The 27,978-nt window shown below is 40.1% G+C and overlaps 3 protein-coding genes across 3 annotated transcripts; 2 read left to right on the forward strand and 1 right to left on the reverse strand.

Annotated features, from left to right (window-relative positions):
• Positions 1 to 10,043: 10,043 nt before the first annotated feature.
• LOC145806782 (uncharacterized) lies at positions 10,044 to 13,284 on the forward strand. Its single transcript, XM_082904593.1, is given in 4 exon segments — positions 10,044 to 10,423; positions 10,425 to 10,664; positions 10,785 to 10,949; positions 13,089 to 13,284. Coding segments are annotated over 4 exon segments (981 nt in total).
• A 60-nt stretch (positions 13,285 to 13,344) lies between these two features.
• Positions 13,345 to 13,788, forward strand: LOC114316768 (uncharacterized). The gene has a single exon (XM_028263443.1). The coding sequence runs from the start codon at positions 13,345 to 13,347 to the stop codon at positions 13,786 to 13,788; it is 444 nt and encodes a 147-aa protein (XP_028119244.1).
• Positions 13,789 to 25,373: 11,585 nt separating this feature from the next.
• Positions 25,374 to 27,315, reverse strand: LOC114316767 (lignin-forming anionic peroxidase-like). The gene is made up of 4 exons (XM_082907032.1): positions 26,961 to 27,315; positions 26,629 to 26,817; positions 26,187 to 26,349; positions 25,374 to 25,988 (listed from the first exon to the last, which is right to left on the reverse strand). Exons 1-4 carry the CDS (start codon positions 27,171 to 27,173, stop codon positions 25,555 to 25,557), a joined length of 999 nt encoding a protein of 332 aa, XP_082763158.1. The 5' UTR covers positions 27,174 to 27,315; the 3' UTR covers positions 25,374 to 25,554.
• Between the last annotated feature and the right edge of the window lie 663 nt (positions 27,316 to 27,978).

Here is a 27,978-nt window from a genome sequence, read left to right on the forward strand (position 1 = left end):
TCGGGCGCATATCTTGTTTTGTCTTGCATGTTTGTCTGAGTCTTCAGCCTTGTCAAAAATGAGTCGTCTCTGGGCTTTGACATTCACTCCCGTCATTGTTATGACTTTCGAGTTCTGTCAAAGAGGGGCAACTGTAGACACCCCATTTTTGACCGTCCTCAAGACTTGGACGTCACCATTGGAACACTTGGTGATTATCCATGTTTGTGTTCGTTTGAAGTTCCCGGAGGTCTCGGCTCGCGCGCCTTGCCTCAGGATCTCCGAACTTGACTGTTTTGTGTCTGGTTTTGCACCAAACACTTGTGTTTTTCCTTGGAGGGGCAGGGAATGCCTTGTGAGGCATCCCCACACACCACCGGCAGTGGCTAGAGGTCACCGGCTGGTTTTTGTTGCCATCGGCACATTTTGTTGCCGGTCGGCACTATTTGTTGCCGGTCGACACCCCTTTTTGCCAAAATGGCATCTTTGGCCGGCCGACTATTGTGCATCTGCTTTTGCAGATATTTTATCACAGCTGTCTTGCTTTTGGCACCCCTCCATACATGTGTACGGAGGGATCTCTCTCTTGGAAGCTTGTCTTGTAAGCTTTACAAGACAAGAAGCTCTATAAGAGAGAGCTTTGTCTCTTGGCTTTAGGGTTAGACACTTGAGAGACTTAGGATATTTTTAGACAGCCATTTTTAGGGTTTTGAGTTCTAGGGTTAGAAACCATACACTTTCTATCTCTATATCTCCCTCTTGTGTGTGTTTAAGTGCATTTGTGTCTTACTATTGCACATAAACACATAGTGTTTCACCTTCACTTAGCTACTGAGGTTCTAAGAGGTTGGTTTTGAAGTTTTGGAGCTGTTTTCAAGCCAAGGAGGGCTGTTGGAGCACCATTGTTGAAGGGGTCTTCAAGGGTAAGAAACTAGCCCCTTTATTCCCCAATCTTGCATTGTATTTTTACCTGTCTTAAAATCATTTTTGAGCTTGGTGTATAATACGAAAAAGTTCTGTTTTTTAGTCCTCTTGATTGTTTATTAAGAGTGTTTTTTGGTTTGGAGGTGTTTGACCCCTCTTAGGCCTTGAAAGGCCCCATTTTGAGCCATTTTGAGCAAGTTTCGAGACTTTGGTGTTTGGGCCTCTTCACCACAGGGATTTCAGTGGTGGAGATGGTGCCTTGAAGTCTCCAAAAGGAGAGGGCCACCCCCTCTCCTTGTTGTCCTTGAAATGGACCCCTTTTGGCCTCTTGAGAGAGCATCATGTTAGAGTGTGTATTGATCATGTCTTGGCTGTTTTCCATGCTTATTATGCCATGATATAACCTTGTTGTGTGTTGGTTTTGGTACACCATGCATGCTTAGCATACCTACCATGTAATGCCATGTTATTGCCTTAATATGCCTTAGGTTGTTAGCCTTCGTTCGAGCATGTTTTAGGTATAGTTTTGTGAAGCTTGTGTGCTTATTTTGCCATGCTAGAGGTCTGTCCATAGTTGTTTGGGCCGGATTTGGCATGCTTAGTATAGCTCCTTTGCATTCCGGCTTGTTGGCCCTAAGTGTATGAATGTATAGCATGACATTCTTGCATTGATTTAGTGATTTGGGACTATTCACCACGTTATTTCAGTCCTCTTATCGTGTTCATATGCTTGCATTTCATGACCCTTTTGATGTTTCAAGAATTGATGTTTCATGTTTCATGTTTATGCCATTGTGTATGCCTCTAAGATTAGGTCATTTGGATGCCATCTAAGTGGTTCCTGAGGCTTGCTTTTGCATGATTTGGGGCTGTTTTGATTCAATTTGGTCATTTGCATCATGAGTCATATGGTCATGTTTTAGGTCCTTAGGTTTGGACTCATGCATAGCTTGCATTGGTAGGTTAATTTGGGCATCATTTCCTACATGTTTTCAAAGCTTATAATGCATGTCACATGTCCATGATCATTCCCTTCTAAGTGTGCTTAGAAGTAGTCTTTTGATGCTTAAGCATTTAGGCCTTCAACATGTGCATGTGTGTATGTGTTTGGTCCCTTATTTTGGTCACTTTGGCCATGGTTTTAGGCCTATTTAGAGTTGCCTAAATCATGTGTAAGTACACCTTTCCATTAATTTGCATTACCTCATGTTTGCTTGTATGCTTGCATAAGTGTCTTGCCATGCCATGATGCACCCTTAGCTTGTATGCCTAGGTTGCATTGCATCTTGCATGCATGCCTTATTCCTTGACTTGGTGATAGGAATTGGGCCTTGGTTTGTTTGTTTGGTTTGCATTTCATTTGACATGAAAGTTGCACACTTGATCCTTTGGGCCATCATGCATGGAAATGCGCAATTGGTGGTCCGAGAATCGAGACACATGCCCCTTTGAGTTACAAACATGATAGGGAGCATGATCAGTGCATACATTGCTTGAATTGTATTGCCATGCAAGTTCTGTCCTCTGCTGCTGTGAGTTGCAGGTTCTGCAGGCATTCTTTGCCGACCGGCAGTGTACATTGCCGACCGGCACTCATATCTCTGCCGATAGCTTCACCAATGGCCGGTAGCTATATATCATTGCCAGTAGTAATCCCACTCGGCCGGTGATGTCTTCCAGTATCCAGAGAAGCAATCCCGAGGTTTTGGCAGCCTCCAGAGGAGTAAAAGAAGGAAAAGAGAGGCAGCCTATGCATGGCCGTGCACTTCCGAGCGAGACCCGAGCACGCACTGCATCTGGCCCTCCCCCCGAGGCAGTTTACTGCTTTTCCTAGCTTAATTAGTTTGTTAATTAATTAGGTAATTTGTAATATTTAATTAGCTTGCGTAGTTAATTAATTTGTATTATTTATTTGGTCCCTCCGGGCGAGGGCAAATCTGTCATAAGTGTGGGTGAGTGGTGTGTATGTCTTCCAATCCCCACTTCTTTCTTCCCTTTTATTTACCTGCTTTGGTGGTTAGTATTAGGGCACGTTTAATTTAGCATACCTTATGCTATGCATACGTGCATTCATGCATTTGTATTGCATGCATTAGGCTTGGTACATCATGCTAACTGCATTTGTATTCCAATCCCAAATTGAATACGTGCATCAATTAATCGCATTTCACATGCCATGTGTAGGTTAACCGAGCCTATTCTAGTAACATGTTGTATGCGATGCATTAGGCACTTAACATGGACTTGGATCATGCATATCTGCTAACAAGTTCTTTGTTTTGGCGCGGAGTACTATGTAAGTATTTTAAAATGCTTTAGCATCTCGCATGTGTGTGAATGCTATCATGACAGTATGCTTACCATGTGGCTAGATGCTTATGTGATAAATTGTTTGAATGCCTGTGGGTGAAGGTTGGATTGTTTGAGTTGGAAAAACTCGTTGAAATCCGTATTTTAGCCTACTTGCGAGTAGCAAATTCCAAAGCGCTTTTCAAAACAAACGGATATGCAATGCTTATTTCCAAATTAGACAATCTAGTCTATACTTGTTTGCTGTGCGCATAACATAGTGATTCTAGGTCAATAATTGGAATAAGAACATATAATGTTTTCAAAAACGGATATCACGGTTAGTAGAGGCCGATCTTCGGATCGGGCGAGAGGGGGTGCTCATAGCTGACCTTCCCCAATCGTACCCAAGTTTGCGAACCGAGGCAACTTTGGTGATGACGGACACGTGGCCTTTGGCACCGAGTCAGGGTTTTCTAAATTCCCCACATTTTAAAATATTTAGGTGGCGACTCTGTATCTGGCAAAGCAGTCCATGTTTGACACTTCTTTTTTAAAAATCTGTTTTCTCAAAACGATTTGCCGGATTTGGACTCTTTGGTTCAAGATTTAAGAACCGTGACAATTTGAGAGTCCGAGCTGTAGTGACCCCCGCTTGAACAGAACGGGACTCACCCTCCCGGCCCGTTCGAGGGACGTCTACACTATCGTATCCGAGGAGACTAAACCCCTCCAAGGAGCACGAAAAACTAGCTACAGGGAGGAACTCCTTTTATAGATAGAGGGAAAGGTTCTAGAGCACCCCCTTGGGTTTCCATTGTTTCTTTTTGTCGCCTCCCTCTAAAAATGCGCCAAGATTGAGTTTCTAAAACAAGCTCTACTATGCTTGGAAGTGTGCATGCATAAAGGTTGTGCGCACGCACAAAGTACATGTGTACGCACTTCTTGCTCGGTACACATGCCATCCATGTATGCACAAGTGCAGGGTACCATGCCCTTGGCTTGCTTAGTAAGCTCGAATTGTTTTCTGATCAATGTTTTTAATAAAATCGAGTACTAATTTTGGAAAATGTCTTTGATCAAAAAACAACTGAGCTTTCCTTTCTTTCTCGGGGTTAGAAAGTTGATTTTTGGCTAAAAATGGGTCTAGGGATAAAATGGTCATTTTCATAAAAAGTTAATTTTTGGCTGAATTAGGTTTATACAGCAACCCCAAATAACCTTAATCATTCTAAAGATGAAGTAATTACCGTTTCATTATCGGGAGGCTTACAAGCGCTCGAAGTCTTAGTGTCAGTTAAAATGGGGTGTCTACAGTAAGACTTTGATATCTTTAGTAAAAGCCATGCTTGAAAGTGGATTCCAACCTCAAACCTGTTTTGGCCAAAATAGTTTTAATACCCTCCTTGGTTGTGCAATATATGCTCAGCTGTACAACTTTAATGCATGTCTGTCTAACTTTGGCATAGTCGTACATTAAAACTATGGCTGAAAAATATTTGGTCGGTCGGCCAACACTAGCAGAAAATAAAGCAGTTTCTAGAAGATAGGAAGGTGCCATCTCCACAATTCTCATGGGAATAATTGTGGAGCAAGGCATCTCCTGACCTATAAATACACCTTTTGATTAGTGGATTAAAGGGTTGGAAGAATTACAAGAGCATATAATAACTCTTTAAATACGACTGAAAGAAAACAAAATTACAACTCAAAAATGCTATACAAACAACCTAATAAACTAACACGACTCTATCATAGATACCGGAATGCCTCTATTGTCTCTAAAGTGGCATTCCCTGAATGAGCCAAACTTCCACTGTTAGTATAGGATGTGTGTACGCACCATGGATGTGTGTACGCACAAGTTATGTACGTACGCACAACTGGTCATGGCATTTAGGTTTTAGGGTTTCGCTACTTTAAGCCGCCATTGCTTTATTTTGGCCTATAAATACTCTATCTTGCATGAAGGTTTCTTTACACAAGTCCCTTCTAAATAGTTTCTGGTACCAAACCTTGCTCTATATCTTTTACTTGTAGCGATGTCTTCCTAGAATGGTTTATTAATATGGATGGATAGTCTGGATGGTGTTGAGTGTGTCAACTTTCGTAGTTATGGTCTAAACTCCATATTTCTTTTTTGCAAGGTGAACATTGACTTTCCTTTCCTTAGTGCATCGTCTTGGTTTTGGAACCTAAACGTCCATGTTTTCAGGTTTGGTCATCAAGAGTTGTACCCCACTTTTGAGGAATTCGAAGCTTTGCTAGAGTGTCTTCTGATGGTTGACTTGGTACGACCGACTCCTCTGATAGGCTATCCCAAGTTGCTTTGAGAGATATATAGGTTGCTTACGGGTGAAGCTAAGGCTTGCATTCATAATAATGAGTTGTCAATCATCTTTTTAGCTGATAAGTTCACCAATAGGCGAGATTGGAGGGATCGAAAGTTCTAAGAGTGTAGATAGATTGCTCTGTGTATTTGATTGCTTGCTTGCTTCTTGGTGATGTTGAGTAACGGGATAGTTAGACCCATCTTGGTTGATGTGGCCAAGCAGGTTAGGGATGAGGGGAGCTTTATGAGGCTGGTTTTAGTAGAGACTCTAATAGGTTTGGATGAGGTTTAGGCTAGTAGGACTGCGAACTTTGTGGGGAGTCCGTTATTGCTTCAGGTACCACCCATCTTATTTGGTTTCTCATATTTTACCTCTCTTTTCTATTTTTGAACACCCCAACTAACTTTTTCTGCTCATATCTGACACCTTTTGATTCTTTTGTTTCCCTTTTCTTTTTCTAGATGTGGTTGATGGAGAAATTAAAGGTGTGAGTAGCTTCTACCTGTTACTTGGCAATATCATACCATACTCATTTCCAGTGAAGGTTGGTATGATTGAATAAGCTCCCAGACTTACAGAGATATAGTTTGGCGTTGTTCCTGGTTAGTGCTTCTAGCTATGACTCAAGAGATGCCTCGATTTTCAAGCGTAGAAGTAGTTGACCTGACTTGTATGGTCTAGTACTTCCCATATCGAATTTTATGGCAATTTGGGCGTGAACAGGTGGCTCATTTGGGTTCCCCTTCGTACCCTCATTCTTTTGCTTTCCGGGCTTCTCACTTGAAGGCAAATGCCAAAGCTCGGCAAGATGGGACAATTATGATGATAGACAAGGGTTCCAGTTGCAGGCTATCGAGGGCATTCATTTAGTGGCTTATGCATGAGATTGATTGGGTCGAGACACATGAGGATAGACCATTCAAGAGGATTGGCTCGTAGTGCCCCTAGTTTAGAGTTTAAATCCCATTCTTTTTTATTTATTTATTTATTATTTTGTTTTAGCTTCTCAAGACTTTTATTGAATGGAAATTAGTTAGCTTTGTTTTTGTTTGTTATGTTTGAAATTATTATAATAAAATAGTGCGATGAAATTTATTCATTTTACTTTGAAAATATTATGTAAATGGTCAGACACAAATTACTCACCCTTCCCATTAAAAACAACCCAAATAATAATTTTACAATCTGATTGAGGCCAAATTGTACAACACTGAGGTCAATAATTAGGATCTCCTAACCCTACTTACCTATCAGATTATATATATTTTTTGCATGTTTAATGTCAATTGGGTTGGACACAGTGGGAGCATAAAATGAGCAAAAATGCAGAAATTTGAGAGAAAAATGCTTCATGTACGTGTGGAGGACTATTCTCCCACATGTGGCCCATTCGTCGCAGCCAAACAAAGCCTTAAAAAATCGCAAGTGCGGAGGCCCATTTCCGCATGTGTAGAACCATCGCTGCACGTGCAGTGGTATTTCCTATACGTGCGGATGTACCTCGAGAAACGTGCTTGATGTTTTGAATGTGGAAAAAATAGAAAAGGTATAAAAAGACAGAAAAAAGGCTGGATTAGGGTTCTAAAAAATTCCAAGAGAGAGGAGAGGCTAGGGTTTGGAAAAAGGGGATTCTCAAGTTTCAAGGGCAATTTTCATGAAGGGTTCTTCTTCTTCTTTTACTTTTTCCCACTTCTCCATGAGTGGCTAGGTTCCTATTTCTAGGGTTTTGATGAAACCCTAGCCAAGTAAATAGGTTTTCTTTTTAGTTTTCTTTTATGTAATGGTTTGGACAATTGTATGATTCTTAAGAAGTTTTCAGATATAATTTTTCATTAATTCTTCAAGTATTTTGGTTTCTGTGATTGTTGAATGTTTTCCATACAATGATTTTTCTATTCTTTCATGTTCAAGGTATGAGATGAGCCATACTACGAGGGACAAGTCGTGTTGCTATCCTAGTTTAGAGCAAACAACTCGTATTATTTGAGATGGTTCGTGCCTAGACACTAAATGTGTTAATTCTCTTGATAAATGCTTTGAGCTTGTGGTTGCGAAGTATTATTTGATTGAGTCTCAAATTGAAGTCTTATTTATGTAACTAGTGGTGAATTCATTAACCTAGGTTTTCTCAAAATTAGTAATTTCATCTTTATTTATAATTGCTAGTTTATTCGCTTTGTTTAATTTAATTATCATTAGGTTATGAATCATCATATTTTTAATTAAAATTAAATTAGGAATTTAACAATTAAATTAGTTTAATTTTTTGTTTGTTCCTGTGGATTGATACCTGGATTTACCACTATTCTAAGGAATTTGGTATAGTTTAGTGTTTATTTTTGGTGTGTGAGATGACCTATCAAATTTTGGTGCCGTTGCCGAGGACTTCTTGCGAAATTAAGTAATTTAAAGATATATTCTTTTTTAATTTTTAGTTTAGGATTTTATATTTTAGTGTTGCTAAGTGTGCAGAGTTTTTGCAAGTGAAGCTATCATTGAAGTGCAAGCGGAGTGCAACTGAACTTTAAAAACAAATAGCAGCACTAAAGTGCTAAAAAAAAAAAGAAGAGCAAATACTCACAAGCAAAGCATCAAAGTGCTAAACATAGAGAGCTCAAGTGGAGATTGGAGACAACGGTCTACACGTCAAGCACCCGCAAGACGAGTAAAGTGTTTCCGGTGAACTGCTGTGAGTATTTTCTTCTTTGGTCTTTTGCTTTCATAACTTAGTGCACAAGAGTCGGAACATAGTATGTGTGTGTGAGTGGTGTATGCACGGGTGCCGTTCTTGTCGCCCTGAATTGTGGAGTTTGGACCTTGAACTAGAAAGAACTCTTAGGAACCTTAGAGCCTCTTCCCGTGTTCCTAGGCTTGAACATCCATATCCATACTCCGAACCATTAGAGATGGCGAACCCAAATGGGCCCAACCGAACCCTTAAGGATTGCTTCACACTTACTACATATATATCACCATCATACATTCAGTTACCTGACACCACCGCTGCTCGTTATGAAGATTAAGTCCAACACTATCCAAATGATTCCATCATTCCATGGACTAGCTCATAATGTCCTTTACAAACATTTGCATGAATTTCTGGAAATTTACTCTACAGTGAGGATCTAGAATTTCGCCAATGAGGCCCTAATGTTGCCACTGTTCCCATTTTCACTGAAAGACAAAGCCAAACATTGGCTGAACTCCTTACTTGCTAATTCTGTCATAACATGGGACCAATTAGAGCAGAAGTTTTTGGAGAAATACTTTTCCATTGGTAGGACCAACCAACTAAGGTGAGCCATTACCAATTTTGCTTAAATTGATGGCCAGCAATTTCATGAAACATGGGAAAGGCTTCGTGACCTTCTCCAACAATGTCCCCACCACCAAGTGCCTGATTGGCAACTTGTTCAAACCTGTTACTATGGCTTAACTGAGCCTCATCGCCAAATAGTGGATTCTTCTTGTGGTGGGACATTCATGTCCAAAAATGATGCCAAGGCATGGCAATTATTTGAGAACCTAAGTGATAATTTCCTTCATAATGCCTCTGCAGCTCGACAAATTTGGCAACCAGTAGTTGGAGCCCTGAAAACAAGGGACATTTATGAGGTAAGGCAAAACCTATAGTTAGCTCAACAAGTAGAGGCATTGTCCCACAAAATGGACCAATTATTAGCTTCAGGACATGCCCCTACATAGCAACCACAACCTCAATTTCATGAGGCATGTGTTATTTGTACGAGCCCTGCTTATGACTTTAGCGAGTGCCTTTCAACATCACAATTTTTGGAATTAGTCTAAGAGTATGTGAATGTGGCTCAAGGTTTCTCTAACCCAGGTAATGACTCATATTCCAACACATATAATCCAAGATGGAGGAACCACCCTAACTTTTCATGGAGACCTCCTTCACAAGGCACTTCTTACAACTCTTCACCACAAAGGCAGAATTTTAATAATTTTGCCAACCAATCTTTCTACCGGCCACCACAACCTTACTGGCAACCACAACCCCCGCCTGTTCCTCAAGGCAACTCGGCCTTTGAGACTCAGGTGTTAGAAGTTCTTTCAGAACTTAAGGGGTTAGCACTAGTAGTTCCCTCCCATACTTACTCCATTGCTAAGCTAGAGGCCCAATTAGGTCAAATGGCTAACAACATGAATATAAGAGATGAGGGAAAATTACTGAGTCAGACTAAGGCCAACCCTAAGGGTCAATATGGGAAAGAGGGGTCGAGTGGGAATGGAAAGCACCATGAACAGGTGCAAGCGGTGATCACTTTAAGAAGTGTGAGGGAGTTAGAGCCTTGTCCAGTTGCATCTGATGCAACTAGGGCTAAAAAGGGTGGCCACGGTGGTAAACCCAATGAGAGCAAGGGTGAGGGAGAAACACATAAGGGGGATGACTTAGTCCCTAGTACTTCACATTAGTCTAAGGCACTATATGTGCCTAAGGCACCCTTTTCCCAATACCTTGATACACCATCCCTTTTTAATAAGAAGGCAGCATCCATGGAAGTGATGATAGAGGTTTTTAAACAAGTTAAAATCAACTTCTCCTTATTGGAGGCAATTAAGCAAGTACCATCCTATGCTAAATTTTTGAAGGACCTTTGTATGCAAAAGCATAAATCTAGGACACACGTGTCCCAAAAGGTCGTACTCACAGAGCAAATAAGCTCCATCTTATTGAGTGACACACCTCCTAAGCTTAAAGACCCGGGTGCCCCAACCATTGCATGCATTATGGGGGACCATTTCATTGATAGGGCCTTATTAGATTTAGGGGCTAGTGTCAATTTGTTGCTGTACTCTGTGTACGAGAAATTCAGGCTTGGCGAGTGGAAGCCCACTACTGTCACACTCTAGTTGGCTGACCGGTCTCTCAAAGTGCATTGAGGATGTGCTAGTAAAGGTCGATAGCTTTTATTTTCCTATTGATTTTTTGGTTTTAGATATGGAACCGGTAGCCAGCTCTAGGAAACAAATCCTGGTGATCTTAGGTCAACCTTTCTTGGCTACGACTAATGCATGTATTAATTATCGTATTGAGGTTATGGATGTTTCATTTGGGAATATGCAAGTGAAACTCAGTGTTTTCCAAGCATCCCAACAACCCCATGAAAGAGAGGAGTGCTTATTTGTGGATGTTATAGAGGAGATAGTAAAGGAGGCCTTACCCTCCATTCTTGTAGAGGACCCTTTAGAGGCTTATTTAGCTCATTTTGGGTTTGAGGATTTTAATATTGATAGGTCAGTTGAGGAAGTGAATGCTTTACTTGATTCCTCTTCTACACCGGAGTTTCCTCTGTGGAAAGCCCGATTTGAGCTCTTTCCTTCTTTGTCTAGGGAGCCTTCCATACCATCTCTAATCACACCACCTATGCTTGAGTTGAAGCCACTCTTGGCCACACTCAAGTATACTTTTTTAAGGCCTCATGATACTTTACCGATCATAATTGCATCCGACTTAACTACAGATTAGGAAAGTCAATTAATGAGTGTTCTCGTGGCACATCGGAGTGCTATAAGGTGGTCGGTGGCTGATTTGCGAGGGATAGATTCCTCCGTGTGCATGCATTATGTACATCTAGAGGAGGACACCAAACTTTCTCATGAAATGCAATAGAGGCTTAATCCTAATATGAAAGAGGTAGTAAAAAAAGAGGTGTTGAAATTGTTAGATGCGGGTATTATATACCCCATCTCGAATAGCAAGTGGGTGAGTCCCACATAAGTGGTGCCTAAGAAATCGGGCATCCATGTTGTTGAGAATGAGCATGGAGAGTTAGTTCCACACGAACCACTACTGGGTGGCGAGTGTGAATTGATTATAGGAGACTGAATTCCATAACTGGGAAGGACCATTTTCTATTGCCATTTATTGACCAAATTCTGGAGAGGTTAGCGAGGTAGGGCTTCTATTTCTTTCTCGATGGTTACTTGGTGTATAATCAAGTTCCGATGTACCCTGCTGACCAAGAAAAGACCATATTCACTTGCCTTTTTGGCATTTTTGCTTGTAGGCGCATGCTCTTTGGGCTATGTAATGCACAACCGACTTTTCAATGGTGTATGATGGCCATTTTTTCCGATATGATGGAGAAATATTTAGAGGTTTTCATGGATGATTTCTCGGTGGTTGGACCATTTTTTGAGCAATGCCTTAGAAATTTGACTAGAGTGTTGGAATGATGTATTGAGGCAAACCTGATTTTGAGTTGGGCGAAGAACCATTTTATGGTTCGTGAGGGTATAGTGTTGGGACACATTGTGTCCCCTTGAGGTATAGAGGTAGACAAAGCTAAGGTTGACCTCATTACAAGCCTTCCTCCACCCACTTCTATGTGTCAAGTTCGGTCTTTCCTAGGGCATACAGGTTTTTACTGTCGATTCATCAAAGACTTTAACAAAATATCCCGTCCTTTGTGTAGTTTACTTGCTAAGGATGCACTTTTTATCTTTGATGATGCATGTTTGAAAGCCTTTGAAACACTTCGAGCGATCCTTACTACCGCCCCAATCATGAAATCACCAGATTGGTCGCCCCTATTTGAAATCATGTGTGATGCCTTAGACTATGCTGTCGGGGCTGTGTTGGGCCAAAAGATGAATAGAGCACCCTATGCTATCTATTATGCTAGTCGTACTCTTTACGATGCTCAATTAAATTACACTACCACTGAGAAAGAAGTACTAGCTGTTGTCTTTGCACTTGATAAGTTCCGGTCGTACTCCTAGGGTCAAAAGTTATTGTACTCACTGACCACGTCGCTTTGTGGTACTTATTGACCAAAAAAGAGACCAAACCTAGGTTGATTATGTGGATTCTACTCCTTCAGAAGTTTAACCTAGAAATCTGGGACAAGAAGGGATCCGAGAATGTTGTTGCGGATCATCTATCCCGAATCCTTATTGAGCACATGAGTGAGCCCTTAGCCTTGCACGATTTATTTTCGGATGAGCAACTTTTTGCGGTGTTACAAGTGACCCTCCCGTGGTTTGCTCACATAGTGAGTTACTTGGCGGTTAGGCAAATTCCAAAAACTTGGTCTAAGCAAGACAAAGACCAATTTTTCTCACAGGTCAAACACTATTTCTGGGAAGACCCGAAATTGCTCAAATATTGTCCGAATCAAGTGATTTGGCATTGTGCGCCTGAGAGTGAAACCCATAGCATTCTCACCTTTTGTCACTCTCATGCATGTGGTAGCCATTTCAGTAGCTAGAAAACGGCCGCCAAGGTTTTATAATGTGGGTTCTACTGGCTCTCTATCTTCAAAGATGCCCATAACTTTTGTAGAGCTTGTGTGCGTTGTCAACGAATGGGCTCTATGTCACGACAAGATATGATGCTGATGACCCCTATTTTGATTGTTGAGATTTTTGATGTTTGGTGCATCGACTTTATGGGTCTCTTTCCACAATTTTTGGATTTGAATACATTTTGGTGGCCATGGACTATGTCTCCAAGTGGGTTGAGGCAATGGCCACCAAAACGAATGACCACAAAGTTGTGGCTAAATTCCTCTATGAAACCATTTTCTGTCGTTTTAGGTTTCCACATGCCATAATTAGTGATGGTGGCAAACATTTTTACAACCGATTTTTTGAGGCATTGATGCACAAACACATGATCACTTACAAAGTTGGCACTCTTTATCATCCCCAGAATAGTGGTCAAGTAGAGGTTTCTAATAGGGAATTCAAACACATCCTCGAGAAAACTGTGAGGCTTGATAGAAAAGATTAGTCTACTAGGTTGGTTGATGCACTTTGGGCCCATCGCACTGCATATAAAACACCCATCGGGATGTCTCTATACAGGATTGTGTTTAGGAAATTGTGCCATCTCCCTGTTGAGTTAGAACACTGGTCTTTGTGGGCCATTAAGAAGTTTAATTTTGATATGGCCAAATCTGGTGACCATCGAAAACTCCAACTCAATGAGTTAGAGAAGCTTCGCAATGATGCATACGAGAGCTTCAAAATTTATAAGGCTAGGACTAACGCATTTCATGATAAACACATTTCTTGTAAGTCCTTTGAGCCTCACCAAAAAGTGTGGCTGTTTAATGCTACATTGCAGTTGTTCCCGGTTAAACTCCTGTCTTGGTGGGATGACCCATATAAGGTTATCGAAGTCTTTCCGCATGGGGCGGTTGAGATTAAAAATCCACAAGATGGTACAACCTTCAAGGTCAATGGCCAAAGATTGAAACATTATGTGGATGGTATTGAGAGGGGAGATGATTGAGGTTGTCCACTTGACGGACCCAATATATCTTCTATCGTAATTATTTTGAATCTAGGAGACCTTAAATCTTCTAAAGGTGTAATTCCTTTGATGTTAGCTGTGCCTAAACGACGTCTGATGGTCTGGTATAGCCATCTAACTATGTTTGTAGTGAGTTCCTAGCAGACCAACGGAGACGGTGGAAACTAGAGTTCGAATGGCAAAGCCTAGAACGCAAAGGTTTAGAATTTTCGTGACTAAAGTCTAGTTTAAATACTCAGGGTTGTGGAGATTGCTTCAAAACCACCCTGGCTTGAACTCTGTATGGAAACCCCATAAGTCGAGTTAGCTTTATGTACCTTAATTCTGGATACCAAATCAACCTAGTCTGCCACCCTGGTGGAGGATAGGGAAAGTTACAAACATTGTTAGGGAGAAAAGTATTGCTCGTGGTTTTCACGTGAAGATTATACATTTGTTGAGCATTTTGATATTTTTGAAGTGCTATATTTATTTCAGATGTGCAATGAAGGTAAAGATAATTTGAAATGTTTTTAGGTTGTATTTGGGTAAAAAGAAAAAGAAAAAAAAAACCCCGCATGTGCGGCACAATCCATCGCATGTGTGGAAAAATTTCAGTCCACAAAGTTGCTACTGCTTTATATGCATGAGCGAGAATAGGTGTGGAAGTGTCTTCACGCATGCGGCGTACTTTCCTGCATGTGCGACCCGACTTTGATTTAAAAAAAAAAAAAAACCACCCCGCACGTGCGACATAACTTATAGCACGTGCGGAAAAATTTCAATCTACAAATTTTCTATTACTTTATATACACAAGCAGGGCTTGGTGCGGGTGTGCTTCTGCACGTACGACGTGCACTCCCGCATGTGCGGCACGTTGACATAAAAAAAAAGATTTCTTTATTACATTTTTTTATTTTATCTATTTTATTTTATTTTTATTTTTGTTTTTGTTTTTCCAAAAAAAGGAAGGGTTGATTTCATAAAAACCCTAGCCCACTCCCATCACTCTCACAGATGCACTCTCTCTCTCTCTACCTTTTCATTTTCTTCCTCCCTTTCTCTTTCACTCAAACCCCACCACCACCAACTTTCTTCATTCTTCTTCCCACCATCACCAACCTTCACCCAACCTCTTCTCACCACCACTCTACCACCGGAGCCTCACCGTCCGCACCCTACCTTCTCTCCGTCCGGCGATCTCCGGCGACCACCATTTTTTTCGGCGAATCTCCATTCTTTCTCTCTCTTTCTTCACTCTTTCAAGGTAAATCCTTTTGTTTTTGTGTAGATTTGTGTTTCTCCTTTCAATCTTAACTTGTAAAGATTCATCTAAAACCCAAAAAAAAAAAAAAAAAAAACAATTCTGGGTGTGCACTCCCGTACGTGCGGCCCTCGTCGGCGCTCGTGCGATGATTCAAAAAAAAAATGTTTAGCCAATTTAATTCTTTATTTTATTATTTAATAGATTGTGTCTTTTATTTTTTTTTATTTATTATTTTGCTTGCTTAAAATAGTTTAGTTCATTACCTGTTTAGTTCAGTTAGTTTTAATTATTTGGTCATTAGTTACTTAAATAAAATAGTACTGTGTTTAACCATACCATTGTTAATTAGTTAGTTTAATGTAGATGCCTATAACTAGTTGTGATATACTAAGTTAGTTCCATATTTGTAGAGTGTTTCTTTTATTTATTTTTATTTTTATTTTATATTATATTATTTTATTTATTTATCTATTCAAAAAAAAATCGTTATTGCAATCTTTTTTTTCATATATGTTCTTTATTTTATTTCTTTTATTATTGCTCTTTCTTAAATAAAAAAAAAATGATGATGAGAATCGCATGTGGTGAAACAAGTGGGTAGCCTTATGGTTTGATATTCTTATTCTCACGTTAGTTCCACGGGTATGTGTGAATTTGCTTTTGGTGTGTGCAGGACATGAGTAAACAACTATCCAGCTTGGCCTTTAAAAAGGCCAGAGGTTCATCCTCCTCAGTACCACCATTGCCGCCGTCACCACCATCCTTGCCACCACCATCGGTTGAGTTGCCACGACCAGATTGGGCTTATCGTCCGCTTCACAAGCTCATTCAATTCAACATCCCCTATTTTTAGCATGACCCAGTCACTTCTTGGGCCATTGAGCAGCTTCAACTTCGACAACAGTTGGGCACTTGCACTGTTACGGCGCTAACTTATCCTCGTCTGGTCCGGTTCTTCTACCAAAACCTATACGAGGAGTCCATGGTGTCATCTCTCGCTCGTTTGTCCACCATTGATGGTCATAGTATTAGCATCACGCAACCCATGATTGCCTGGGTGTTAGGTTTCTAAGACAAGTGTGACAGCCAGCCATTCCCTGAAGTTGAAGGTCAACAACCCATACCGCGCATCATCCAAGAATTCTTTCCAAGGGCCCATGGTGATCCTAACTTCAAGTGCCTGCGCCAGAGCAAGCTGCTTGGCCGCTTATTATTCATTGAATATGTATTGTATAAGAATGCCCTTCCACTTGGGCACAAAGCTGAGCGCCGAAAGGAGCTTGCGTGGGTCTTACAGTGTTACCAGCATGGTTACCAGGTACACCTTCAACACGTGATCTAGGTACATATGCGGAAATTTATGTAGGAGGTCGTTCAGCCTCAACCTATGTAGAACACGACTTGGCCCCTGTCCTTTGCCAACCTGCTCACATTATTCTTCGAATTGATCAGCCTTCCAGTTGATCCGACTGAAGAAATCGACACCGTCTACCCTACTTTCGGCCAGCGGGAATGACAATATAGCTTATCCCGAATACCACTACAGGGCGGTGTCACGGTTATTGAGGCCGATGACCCCATGCACGACCCACCACCTCCTCCTACCTCTCTTGTGGCTCCCCAAGGGGAGCCGATGTACATGACTTGAGAGGAGCACTTGCAGTTTCAACACTCTGTGGATTAGGTCCACAGTACTCTTCAGGAGCACCACCAGTTTCTTATGGGGTTGCTCACAGACTTTTAGGTGCATAGGGATTATTCTTAAGTGGCATTCGAGCACCTTAATGCTCGCCAGCTCAAATATCAGTAGTCAGTTGCCTCCTTGCAAACTAACTTTTATACATATCAGGAGTTGAGCTAGCAACGTTTTGACCAGCTTGGCGCTCGGGTTCATGACGAAGCATTCGAGACGCGGTCATTGATGCCTGCCTTATTTGCGCAACATTTCCTACCATCGCCACCGCCAGATTCTCAGTAGTCACTTATTATCTTTTGTTTTGTTTTCTTCCTTTATTTATTTTTATTTTTATTTCTTCAAAAAAAAAATATTTGTGTTTTTATCTGCTTAGCTGGAGGTGCACCTACAATATCTGGTAATATTCTCTCTCTTTCTTATTTTCTTCGCATTTGTTTCCATTGAGGACAATGTCATATTCAAGTTGGGAGATGAGGGTATTTTCTTTTGTGTACTTCTACTTGGCTCCTAATTCATAATTCATGTTTATACCTGTTTCACTTAATTACAGTACTTCACTTGATGTTGACTTGTTGCTAGTAAGGTAGTCATATAAGCATATGTTAATTGGGGAACATAGTAAACTTGTATGAAAATGATTTATTGGATAAAGACTCGCATGTGATGTTTGCACTAGGATAGTTGCTTGTGGTTGTGGTATTAGTACACTTATCATGAGTATGTCTTGATTCACATGAACACACTATCATAGTGGTGACCTCTCTATTATAATCCCTGGTGTACATCATTGATAATTGCTAGGGTTGTGGAAAAAAATAAATGAGTAGCCTTGATTCTAAAAAAAAAAAAGAAAAAAAGAAGAAGAAAACCTTGATTTGTTTGGGTTCGTAGCCTCTTTAACTCGAGTTATTAAGCTTGTAGGGTTGTCTTTACACCTAGTGCCCTAAAACCGTCTGGTTTGGGAGTCATTGGCCCAATATTTGCTATATGGGTTAATTTGGAAGCTTAAGGGATCTAGACATTGCACAGTTAAGGGAAAATAAGGAAAATGATTTGTTCAGGTTTGTAACCTTTTTAGCTTGAGTTATTAAGCCCGTAGGAGTGTCTTCACACCTAGTGCCCTACAAACATCTGGTGTGGGAGTCATTGACCCAATGCTTGTGTCACACCCCAAATCCGGGCATGATCGGCCGTTGCCCACAGGGACTTAGCCCAAGGCACACGCAAGTCTAAATATGAACCCAAAATCACAAAGAATAAATGTGATGATAACCCATAAATAAATAAATCAAAACCCAATCCAATGACAAGTCACAAGTATAAATGGTAAAACCAACCATAACTGACTTCCAAAATATATACTAAATGGAACACAAATCGCCCACATATCAAAATAATCCTAAATGAATCTCAATAAAAATAAAAAGAAATATGCACAAACTGGACATGACAATCTAAAACAAAATAAATGAATGTCCTAGAGGTCTATGCAATTGAGTCCCGACTACACCATGAGTCCACTTTAAGTCCTTCTAACACCTGGAAATGATAAACAATTAAGCCAGCTGATAGCTCAGTGAGTAGCAACATGGATAGTAAATATAATTTTGAAAACAGGGTTCAATTCCAAAATAAGATATGTATCACAGAAACTAGATTGACATATAGTTTGGTAAAGAGAATCTATTTCAAAAAGAAGGTTCCACAGTTCAACAGTTAAAATACTCATGTCTCCCAAGAACATGATAAATGACATTTTCCACTTAAAACAGATTACAACATGAACACCCATAATTTTCTGGGTACCAAGAAATAACAAGTAACATGCCACACAGTTCTCAAGGCTATAAGCCCTGTTGGATCCAATACTGAGCTAAAAGTCATCCTCAGGGTGGCAACCTGGGCCTTTTCTCTAAGACGATCCGATTGAAGGTCACCTAACTTAACCTAGGTCTTTTCCTTACAATCGTTGAGCACTAGAGTCATCACGGCCCAACCCGGATTTGTTCTCTAGTGGCCAGAGTCACCATACACAATGGAATAATTTCTCTGGACTAAAATACACAGATGTCCCAATAATCAATACACATCGGTTTCACAAAACATGGTAGTTCACCATTATAAACACGAGACCAAAACAAATAGTTTACTGTATGCCAAGTTCATACATGTTTCAAAAATAATTTAATTCCATTGATAATATAATAATTTATCAAAACAGTTTAGTCTTGAAACAACAATTAAATTTTTTAACAGTTCAGGGTAGGGGAACATTTATAAAAATATGTAGCATGAAACTATTCACCTAAAAATGGAATAATGAATCCTCGAATAGAGTATGAAAGTCCAACTAGTGTCCTGAACCAAGTATGAAGACTACACGTCACTACTAATTTTAAAAAAATACTAAAAAATAAGAACTAAGTAACCTCAAACTAAAGCGCACTAACACGGCTCAACCCAACTCACCGTTACTCTTAAGTATTACCTAAGTTCATTTTCTTCAAGGTCTAAATTTACCCAAGACATGGGTTCCAATCAAAACTTAACTAAAAGTAACTTTAAGATAAAACAAAGTTTTAAACAAGTTTTCCCAATCTATTTACTAACTTTGAAAATTACAAAACCCACTCTACACTATTCGAAAAATTTCAAAATCCTCCAGATATCAACTAATATATCCTAAGTTTCAAACCCAATTGGTTTTACTTGATTTGCTTATCAAAATAATTATTTACAATTAATTATGCCCAAATAGGTTGTTTTCTACAGCACTTTAAAGAAATTAATGGTTCTCTTAGTATACATGAGCAATCAATGAAAGGCCAAAAATATAAGAAACTAGAGTCGTAACCGGTTCTAATGACGCTGATTTGATAATTTTTGGATTTATACCCAAAGAGAACAACACTTCTGAAGTTACTGTTTAAACCACTTTCTGGACAGATTTGAACGCAACAGTTAATATAGATTTTGACTCCCAAAAATTATGAGAAAATTCAGATATGCAATTCAATATGTAATTAATCTACTGTAAAATTTCAATTTAAAATCCATCCATTTGATATAGTTTCTTGATTTTTAAAGTTTGTGATTTTGTGCAGAATTTTTTGACTAAGAATTACACCCATTCTTTATACATGAATTTAACTTCTCAGATTTCTTAACAGTATATATATATACAAAATACATAAACGTATAATCTCTTCATCAATGAACTAAATAATAATAGAGTAAGGATAAAGAACAAAAACAAAGAGAAGAAGAAAGATAGAGACTTGCCACACATCCAAAAGTTCTTCCTTGTTTGCAACTCTTTTTTTTTTTTTCTTCTTCTTCTTTTCTCTCAACCTCTCTCTCCCTATAGCTGCTGTTGGTGTTGTTATATATTGTATTAGGCAACCTAGGGTTACTTTATATATCTAAACAAAAGGCTCTAAATTATTATTTCTTTATATTATTTTATTCTAACCCATTAATTTAAATAAAATATAACTATTATTATAATAAAATATACTTACTAACTTGCCCTCTTTTTTTTTTAAAATAATAAATCTTACTTCTAAATTAAATACTTTCACCATAAATTTATTTTAAGTTTAAAATTAATTAAAATACCCTCCAATAATATTTAATTCGCACTTAAAGATTCACAATAAAATATTTGAGATTTGTAAAATTATTATTATCTAATTATTTATTTTATTTGTATATTCAGGTTCTCACAGCTTGTTACATGGGTTGGTTAGAAAGCTTAATGGATTAGGATATTGCATAACCTTTCAAAAAAAAAAAAAAATTTGAGAATCTTGGTTGTAAAAGTTTAGTTATATATATATATATATTGGGTGTTATTATGAGTTATACTGAACTATTATAGTGGACAGTTAATTAGTTATGGGGATTGTACTTTACACCGAGGGTACTAATGATGTGTCTACTAGCATTCACAAGTACATGGAACTTAATTTTTGCAATACTAAATTGCGATCTTTGCTCAATAGATTCCTTCATGCTTGTCTATTGTGCCTTCAATGACTCATCATGTCTTAATATTGCACTGTAATAGCACATAAGTTAATTTTTGAGTAGTGTAGTGTGATTAATTGTTGTTGGACAAATGCGAATATGTTAATGTTTGTGGATATCATTTTTGGAAACCCTCAAGAGACTATACTCATCCACCTGGGGTAACTTTGTGGTTTAAAGGCTTGTTGCATATGCTAAATGCAATCGTATTTCCCACGAAAGAGGAGATAATTAGATTTTGTTTATCTTTCTTTATTCCTTGCTTGAGGACTAGCAAGTTGTAAGTTGGGGGATGTGATTGAGGTTGAATTGTACAACACTGAGGTCGATAATTAGAATCTCTTAACCCTACTTGACTGTCAAATTATATATTTTATGCATGTTTAATATCAATTAGGTTGGACACAGTGGGAATATAAAATGAGAAAAAATACAGAAATTAGAGAGAAAAATGCTTCTCGCACGTGCGGAGGACTATTTCTGCACATGCGGCACATTCATCGTAGCCAAATAGAGCTTGAAACAATTGCATGTGCGAAGGCGCATTTCCGCACATGAGGAACCATCACCGCACGTACAGTGGTACTTCCTATACGTGCGGTCATACCTTGGGAAGCGTGCTTGATGTTTTGAATGTGGGCAAAATAGCAGAGGTATAAAAAGATAAAAAAAAAAGGTTGGATTAGGGTTCTGAAAAATTCTAAGAGAAAAGAGAGGCTAGGGTTTGGAAAAAGGGGATTCTCAAGCTTCAAGGGCAATTTTCATGCAGGGTTCTTATTCTTCTATTTTTTCCCACTCCTCTATGATTGACTAGGCTCTTATTTCTAGAGTTTTGATGAAACCCTAGCCAAGTAAATATGTTTTCTTTTATGTAATGGTTTGAACAGTTGTATGATTCTCAAGAAGTTTTCAAATATGATTTTTCATTATTTCTTCAAGTATTCTGCTTTCTGTGATTATTGAATGCTTTTCATACAATGGTTTTCTATTCTTTCATGTTCAAGGTATGAGACGAGCCATACTACAAGGGACGAGTCGTGTTGCTACCCTTGTTTAAAGCGAACGACTCGTACTACTTGAGATGGTTCGTGCTTATATATTGAAGGTGTTAAGTCTCTTGATAAATGCTTCTGTGTCATTTGGTAACACTTGCCGTTTGGTAACATTTACGTTTTCAGTTTTCTGTTTATATTTACAAAAATTTAAAAAACTCAAATAAAAACTTGTTTGGTAAAATTTTTGATTTATAAATTAGTGATCTCAGTTTATAAATTTGGCCAAAAAATGAAAATACAAAAAATGTGTTTCTATTTTGAGTTTTCAGTTTTTTTTTTTACCACCCAACACTAGCCACCGCCAGCCACCATTTTCCACCATCGTCTTCCGTCACCACCACCACCCACCCGTACCTGCCACCACCACACACCACTCACCTGCCACCACCAACCACCACCACCCTCTAGCCACCACCCACCTGCCATCCACTCGCCACCACCACCCATCCCTCGCCACCACCACCACCACCACCACCACCACCACCACCACCACCACCCACCTACCATCCACCCGCCACTACCATCCACCGCCCGCCACCACCACCCGCCACCTACTTGCCACCACCACTCACCACCCACTTGCTACCACCATTCACCACCAGCCACCCACCACCACCAGCCATCTGCTACTCACCCGCCACCACCACTTACCGCCACCACCACCCACAACCACCACCACCATCACCCACCACCCACCCGCCACCCACTTGTAACCACCACCTACCACCCACCACCATCACCACCACCACCCACTTGCTACCACTCGCCACCGTCACCCACCCATCCACCACCACCACCACCACCACCCGCCACCTAACCGCCACCACCCACCATATCCGCCATCCCCCACCCACCTGCCACCATCACCCACCACCCGCCACCACCACCACCACCCACTCGCTACCACCCACCACCTGCTACCGTCACCCACCCACCCACCATCACCACCTACCACCCACCCACCACCACCCGCTACCACCACTACCACCACCACCACCCACTACCCGCCACCGTCACCCACCCAGCCACCCACCATCACCATCCACCACCAGCTATCCGCCACCCACCTGCCACCACCACCCACCACCTGCCATCACCACCCACTCGCTACCACCCACCACCCGCCACTGTCACCCACCCACCCATCGCCACCCACCTGCCACCGCCACCCATCACCACCACCACCACCACCACCCACTCGCTACCACCCACCACCGTCACCCACCCACTCACCCACCACCACCACCACCACCCACCCACCCACCCACCATCACTAGCTACCCACCACCCACCGTCACCACTTTCCACCATCGTCTTTCGCCGCTACTTGCCGCCACTTGCCATTTCTCACTCTTTTTTATATTTTTAAAATTTATTAAACATTTTGTCAATTACCAAATGCGTTTGTAATTTATGTTTTTCTAAAAAATAAACAAAAAATAAACAAAAACCAGTTTATAAAATTTTTGTAAATATAAACTGAAAACGTAAACATTACCAAACAGACAACGTTTTCAGTTTTCTGTTTATATTTACAAAAATTTTAAAAACTCAAATAAAAACTTGTTTGTTAAATTTTTGATTTATAAATCAGTGGTCTCAGTTTATAAATTTGGTCAAAAAATGTAAACTCAAAAAATGTGTTTCTATTTTGAGTTTTGAGTTTTTTTTTTTTTACCACCCAACACTAGCCACCACCTGCCACCATTTTCCACCACTGTCTTCCGCCACCACCACCTACCACCCATCCCCCACCACCACCTGTCACCACCACTCACCACTCACCTGCCACCACCCACCACCACCACCTACCTGCCACCCACTTGCCACCACCACCACCACCACCACCCACCACCTACCTGCCATCCACCCGTCACTCGCCAGTACCATCCACCGCCCGCCACCACCACTCACCACCCACCTGCCACAACCATCCACCACCCGCCACCACCAGCCACCCGCCACCACCAGCCACCAGCCACCCACCCGCCACCACCACCACTACCACTACCCACCACCCACCACCTACCCACCTGCCACCACCACCACCACCACCACCACCCGCCACCTACTCGCCACCACCTGCCATCGGCCACCCACCCGCCACCCCCATCCATCACCCGCCACCACCACTACCACCACCCACTCGCTACCACCTACCACCCGCCACCGTCACCCACCCACCCACCATCACCACCCACTGCCACCTACCCGCTACCACCACCCACTCGCCACCACCCATCACCACCCGCCATCTGCCACTCGCCTGCCACCACCACCCACTACCCACCGTCACCACTTTCCACTACCGTCTTCTGCCGCCACTTGTCATTTCTCACTCTTTTTTGTATTTTTAAAATATTTTAAGCATTTTGTCAATTACCAAATGCGTTTGTAGTTTATGTTTTTCTAAAAATAAACAAAAAATAAATAAAAACCAGTTTATAAAATTTTTGTAAATATAAGCTGAAAACGTAAACATTACCAAACAGATCCTTCGAGCTTGTAGTTTTTCGAAATATTATTTAGTTCGAACCGTAACATAATTGAGTCTCAAATTAAAGCCTTATTTATGTAACTAGTGGTAAATTCATTAACCTAGATTTTTCTCAAAATCAGTAATTTCGTCTTTATTTATAATTGCTAGTTTATTCGTTTTGTTTAATTTAATTATCATCAGGTTATGAATCATCATGTTTTTAATCTAAACTGAATTATGAATTTAACAATTAAGTTAGTTTAATTTCTTGTTTGTCCCTGTGGATCGATACCTGGCCTTACCACTATTCTAAAGAATTTGATATAATTTAGTATTTATTTTTGGTGTGTGAAACGATCCATCACAAGCTTACTAATTGGACAACTCTTTCAATTGAATCCAATAGGTTGGGCAAATAAAATCCCCCAAAATCTTGACATTCAATTGCTTAGATTGATGACAGGTATTGACGGATAATGGGATTTGAATGAGATGGGGTCAAACTCCAATGTGGAGTTGCTTACATACCCTTAATGTGGGAATTAGGCCGTCTGTAGTTCAGGCTAAGGTTCACTTGGGTGTTCATTCTTTCTTTTCGTATTCTAACTTTTGCGAAGATTGCTCTTTTGAGTTTTTAACTTTACGAGCTTCCATTTTTGCCATATCTCTTTTTCAATTTTTTTTCTCTGTTTTTTTTTTTTTTTTTTTTGCTCTAAATTTTGCATAGGTCGCCTTTTGGGTTTTCGACCTAACAAGTTTTCTCAGGGTTAATATATTATGTGGATTGTCACCCATTAAGATTTGCTAAGGCAATTGTTTCTTCCTGTCATGGTGACTTTGATGACCCTGTTCTGTTTGACTCGACTGTCTTCCTTAGATCATGTACCAGGAATTGGTTCTTCATCGCATGGTGGCGGCTCCTCGCATTTGCTTCTTTTTCCATTTATGGTGGTAGAATTCTAATGAGTAGGACAATTTCCTTGTTATGTTTTAGAGAAAATGATTAAACTATTGATGTATGGCAAACAAAAATGAATAAAAGTAACTAAACTCCCATATTTGTGATGATTTTATTTTTGGATCTTAATTCCATTGATCAATTGTTTAATACAATTCTTGCATGACATTTTGTAAACAAAAAAGGAAAACAAAAAACAAAAAACAAAAACAAATGCCAAAATTCCAAACAAATAATATATAGTACTTTTGTATGTTCTCCCACGATACCATAAGACCCAATTAATTAACCCTCCTACAATTAGACCTTGTCTCTCCATTGTTTCCTGTCAGCGGACTTATGTTTCCCATATTGATCATGGACTGAGCAAAGCTAGTGAAGAAGTCGCTCTGGCTATTTCCGAAGCGGTTAACAATGGCAACAGTCTCAGCACCATTAGTGGAGAACAATTCCTGATCAGTCTGGAGAAGTCCCTGGTTGTTCTGGAGGTTAGTGAAGTAGTTGTTGTCAAAGCCATTGGGAGTAGTGGGATCAAGATTGGCTAAGGTGAACTTAGTGTTGTTGCCTGCAGGAGTGTTGGGATCTGGACATGTTTGCCGAAGTGTTTTCAAGTAGGTTGGGTCTATGGTTGGGTCTGCATTTCCACTAATGTTGTTAAAGTTGTATAGGCGTGGGGTCACAGTCAAGCATCCAACTCGTCCGAATGTATGAGCACCTGCAAATGGAATGAAAACATTTGTTGTTAGTTGTTATAGATGATTTGTGTAAAGAGAGTGCTTTTCCTCCTTTTTTTTCTTTTTCTTAATGAAGAAAGAAGGAAATTAATGATTTGTTGAGCTCATAAATTTCATACCAAGGGAAATAGTAATTGTAATCAAAGAAAGAAATGTTAAATTAAGTTTATAGTCTTTACCAGATAAAGCAACTAGATCGGTGGAGTCAAGTCCAACAGCGTTGAACTTGTCTTTTAGGGTACTAAGGCTTTCATTGAAAACTGGGAGGGCACTAGTGCCAGCTCGATTTGCTGTCCTGCTATCTCTTCTTCCTAACTGAACTTCCCATGATGGACCTCCTGACTGCAATAAATCACTCGCATTAATTTATATATTGTTATGACTAATTAACACAATATATATAAGGCCTTATTAATCCCAACTTAATTCCCTTATGCAAGATTCAAGTAATTAAAGTTATCGAGCCATATACTATTGGGGGGAAAATGAAACATATAGGCCAATACGCTAGGTATTGGTTGATATTTGAAACTTGGCTGACAGTTACATGGGTTTTGCAAACAAAGTCTTTTGTAGATTCTATTCACCAATATTAATGTATATTGAAATTAATTTACGTACCAAAACAACTGAAATTTCAGCTGCAATAGCCAAAATGTCAGCACAGGAGACAACACCTGGACAAACATTCTCCAATGCAGTCTTGATGTCATCAACAACAGCAAATCCATTAATTGACAAATTAATAGTTGCATTTTTCTCACTCTCTATTCCATCTGCGTTGTCTAGCAAAATGGACCCATCGCAGCCCTGCATGCAAAGACAGTTAGTTAGTTATACATGAATTGACATATATAAGTTTACATAAATTTGAGTTTCTTATGACCATAAAAAAAAGATGTTTGCAACACACAAAGACAAATGCATAGAACAGGAAGAAAGGGTATTATTACATTGACAAAGCAATCATGGAAATGAAGTCGAGTGAGAAAGGCAGCATTTCGGACATTATCTCGTTGAGCCTGCTCCAGGACACTGCGTACTATGCTCGAGACATTTGGGCATGTGCTATCATAAAATGTGGGACACAATTGAGCATTCGATCCTCCAAACACAACAGCAGCAATCAAGAAGAATGCTGCAGCTATAAATTGAAATGAAGCCATGAGATGAGAGAATTTCAGGATTTTCTTTTCTTTTCTTTGCCTTAAGGAAATTAAAGCTTTGGTTGGGGTGTGTTTAATGGGGAGACTCCTTTTATAGACATCTTGTAAGATAAGACAATTTCAGCTCCAGCCAGCAGGCCATAGCTATGGAAAATACTTCCCTTTTACTTTTCTTTGGAATTGAAAAGCTGCATGGCTGACTTTTTCTTTCCCTTTTGTTTGTTGGAGTGAGGGAGAGATAAAGTTCTCTATTTTTTTTTTATTTTTTATTTTTAAAAAAAAATTATAAAATTATAAAGCTGATTGTATGTGAATATACAAGAAATTGATGGAGTCAAACTAGGATGCTCAGTCAAAGTCCTACACACTCACGTGTCCTGCATAAAGTAGGTTCTTTCTAGGCTCTTTATGTGACTTTATCCGTATCATATCCAGATCATATCCTCTCCGTTGCTGTATGGTTCCCTTCATTCACACCAAAAAGTCTAAGAAGTCTAGACTCAAACTTTGAGTCTTAAATTTATGTAAAAAATAATAGGAAAACGATTGGTAACTTGAGAAATTAGCTTGAAAAATGGCTTGAAAGAGGAGAGGGGAAGAGGAGGAGAGAAGAAGAAAGAGAGGAGAGGTCGTCGCAGCTCCCGCCGTCGTCGCAGCTCCCTTCCAGTCCTTCTTCTTTCTCCTCCGTCGCAGCCCCTGCAGCTCGTCGCAGTCCCGCCTCCGGCCCCGCCTCCTCGTCCAGCCCGATTTTTATGGCCCCCTTCCCTTCACTTCTCCTTCTTCCTCCTCCTTCCCCCTCCTTCCG

This window comes from Camellia sinensis, chromosome 14, assembly GCF_055761805.1.
Source record: "Camellia sinensis isolate YWXY chromosome 14, ASM5576180v1, whole genome shotgun sequence".
NCBI lineage: Eukaryota > Viridiplantae > Streptophyta > Magnoliopsida > Ericales > Theaceae > Camellia > Camellia sinensis.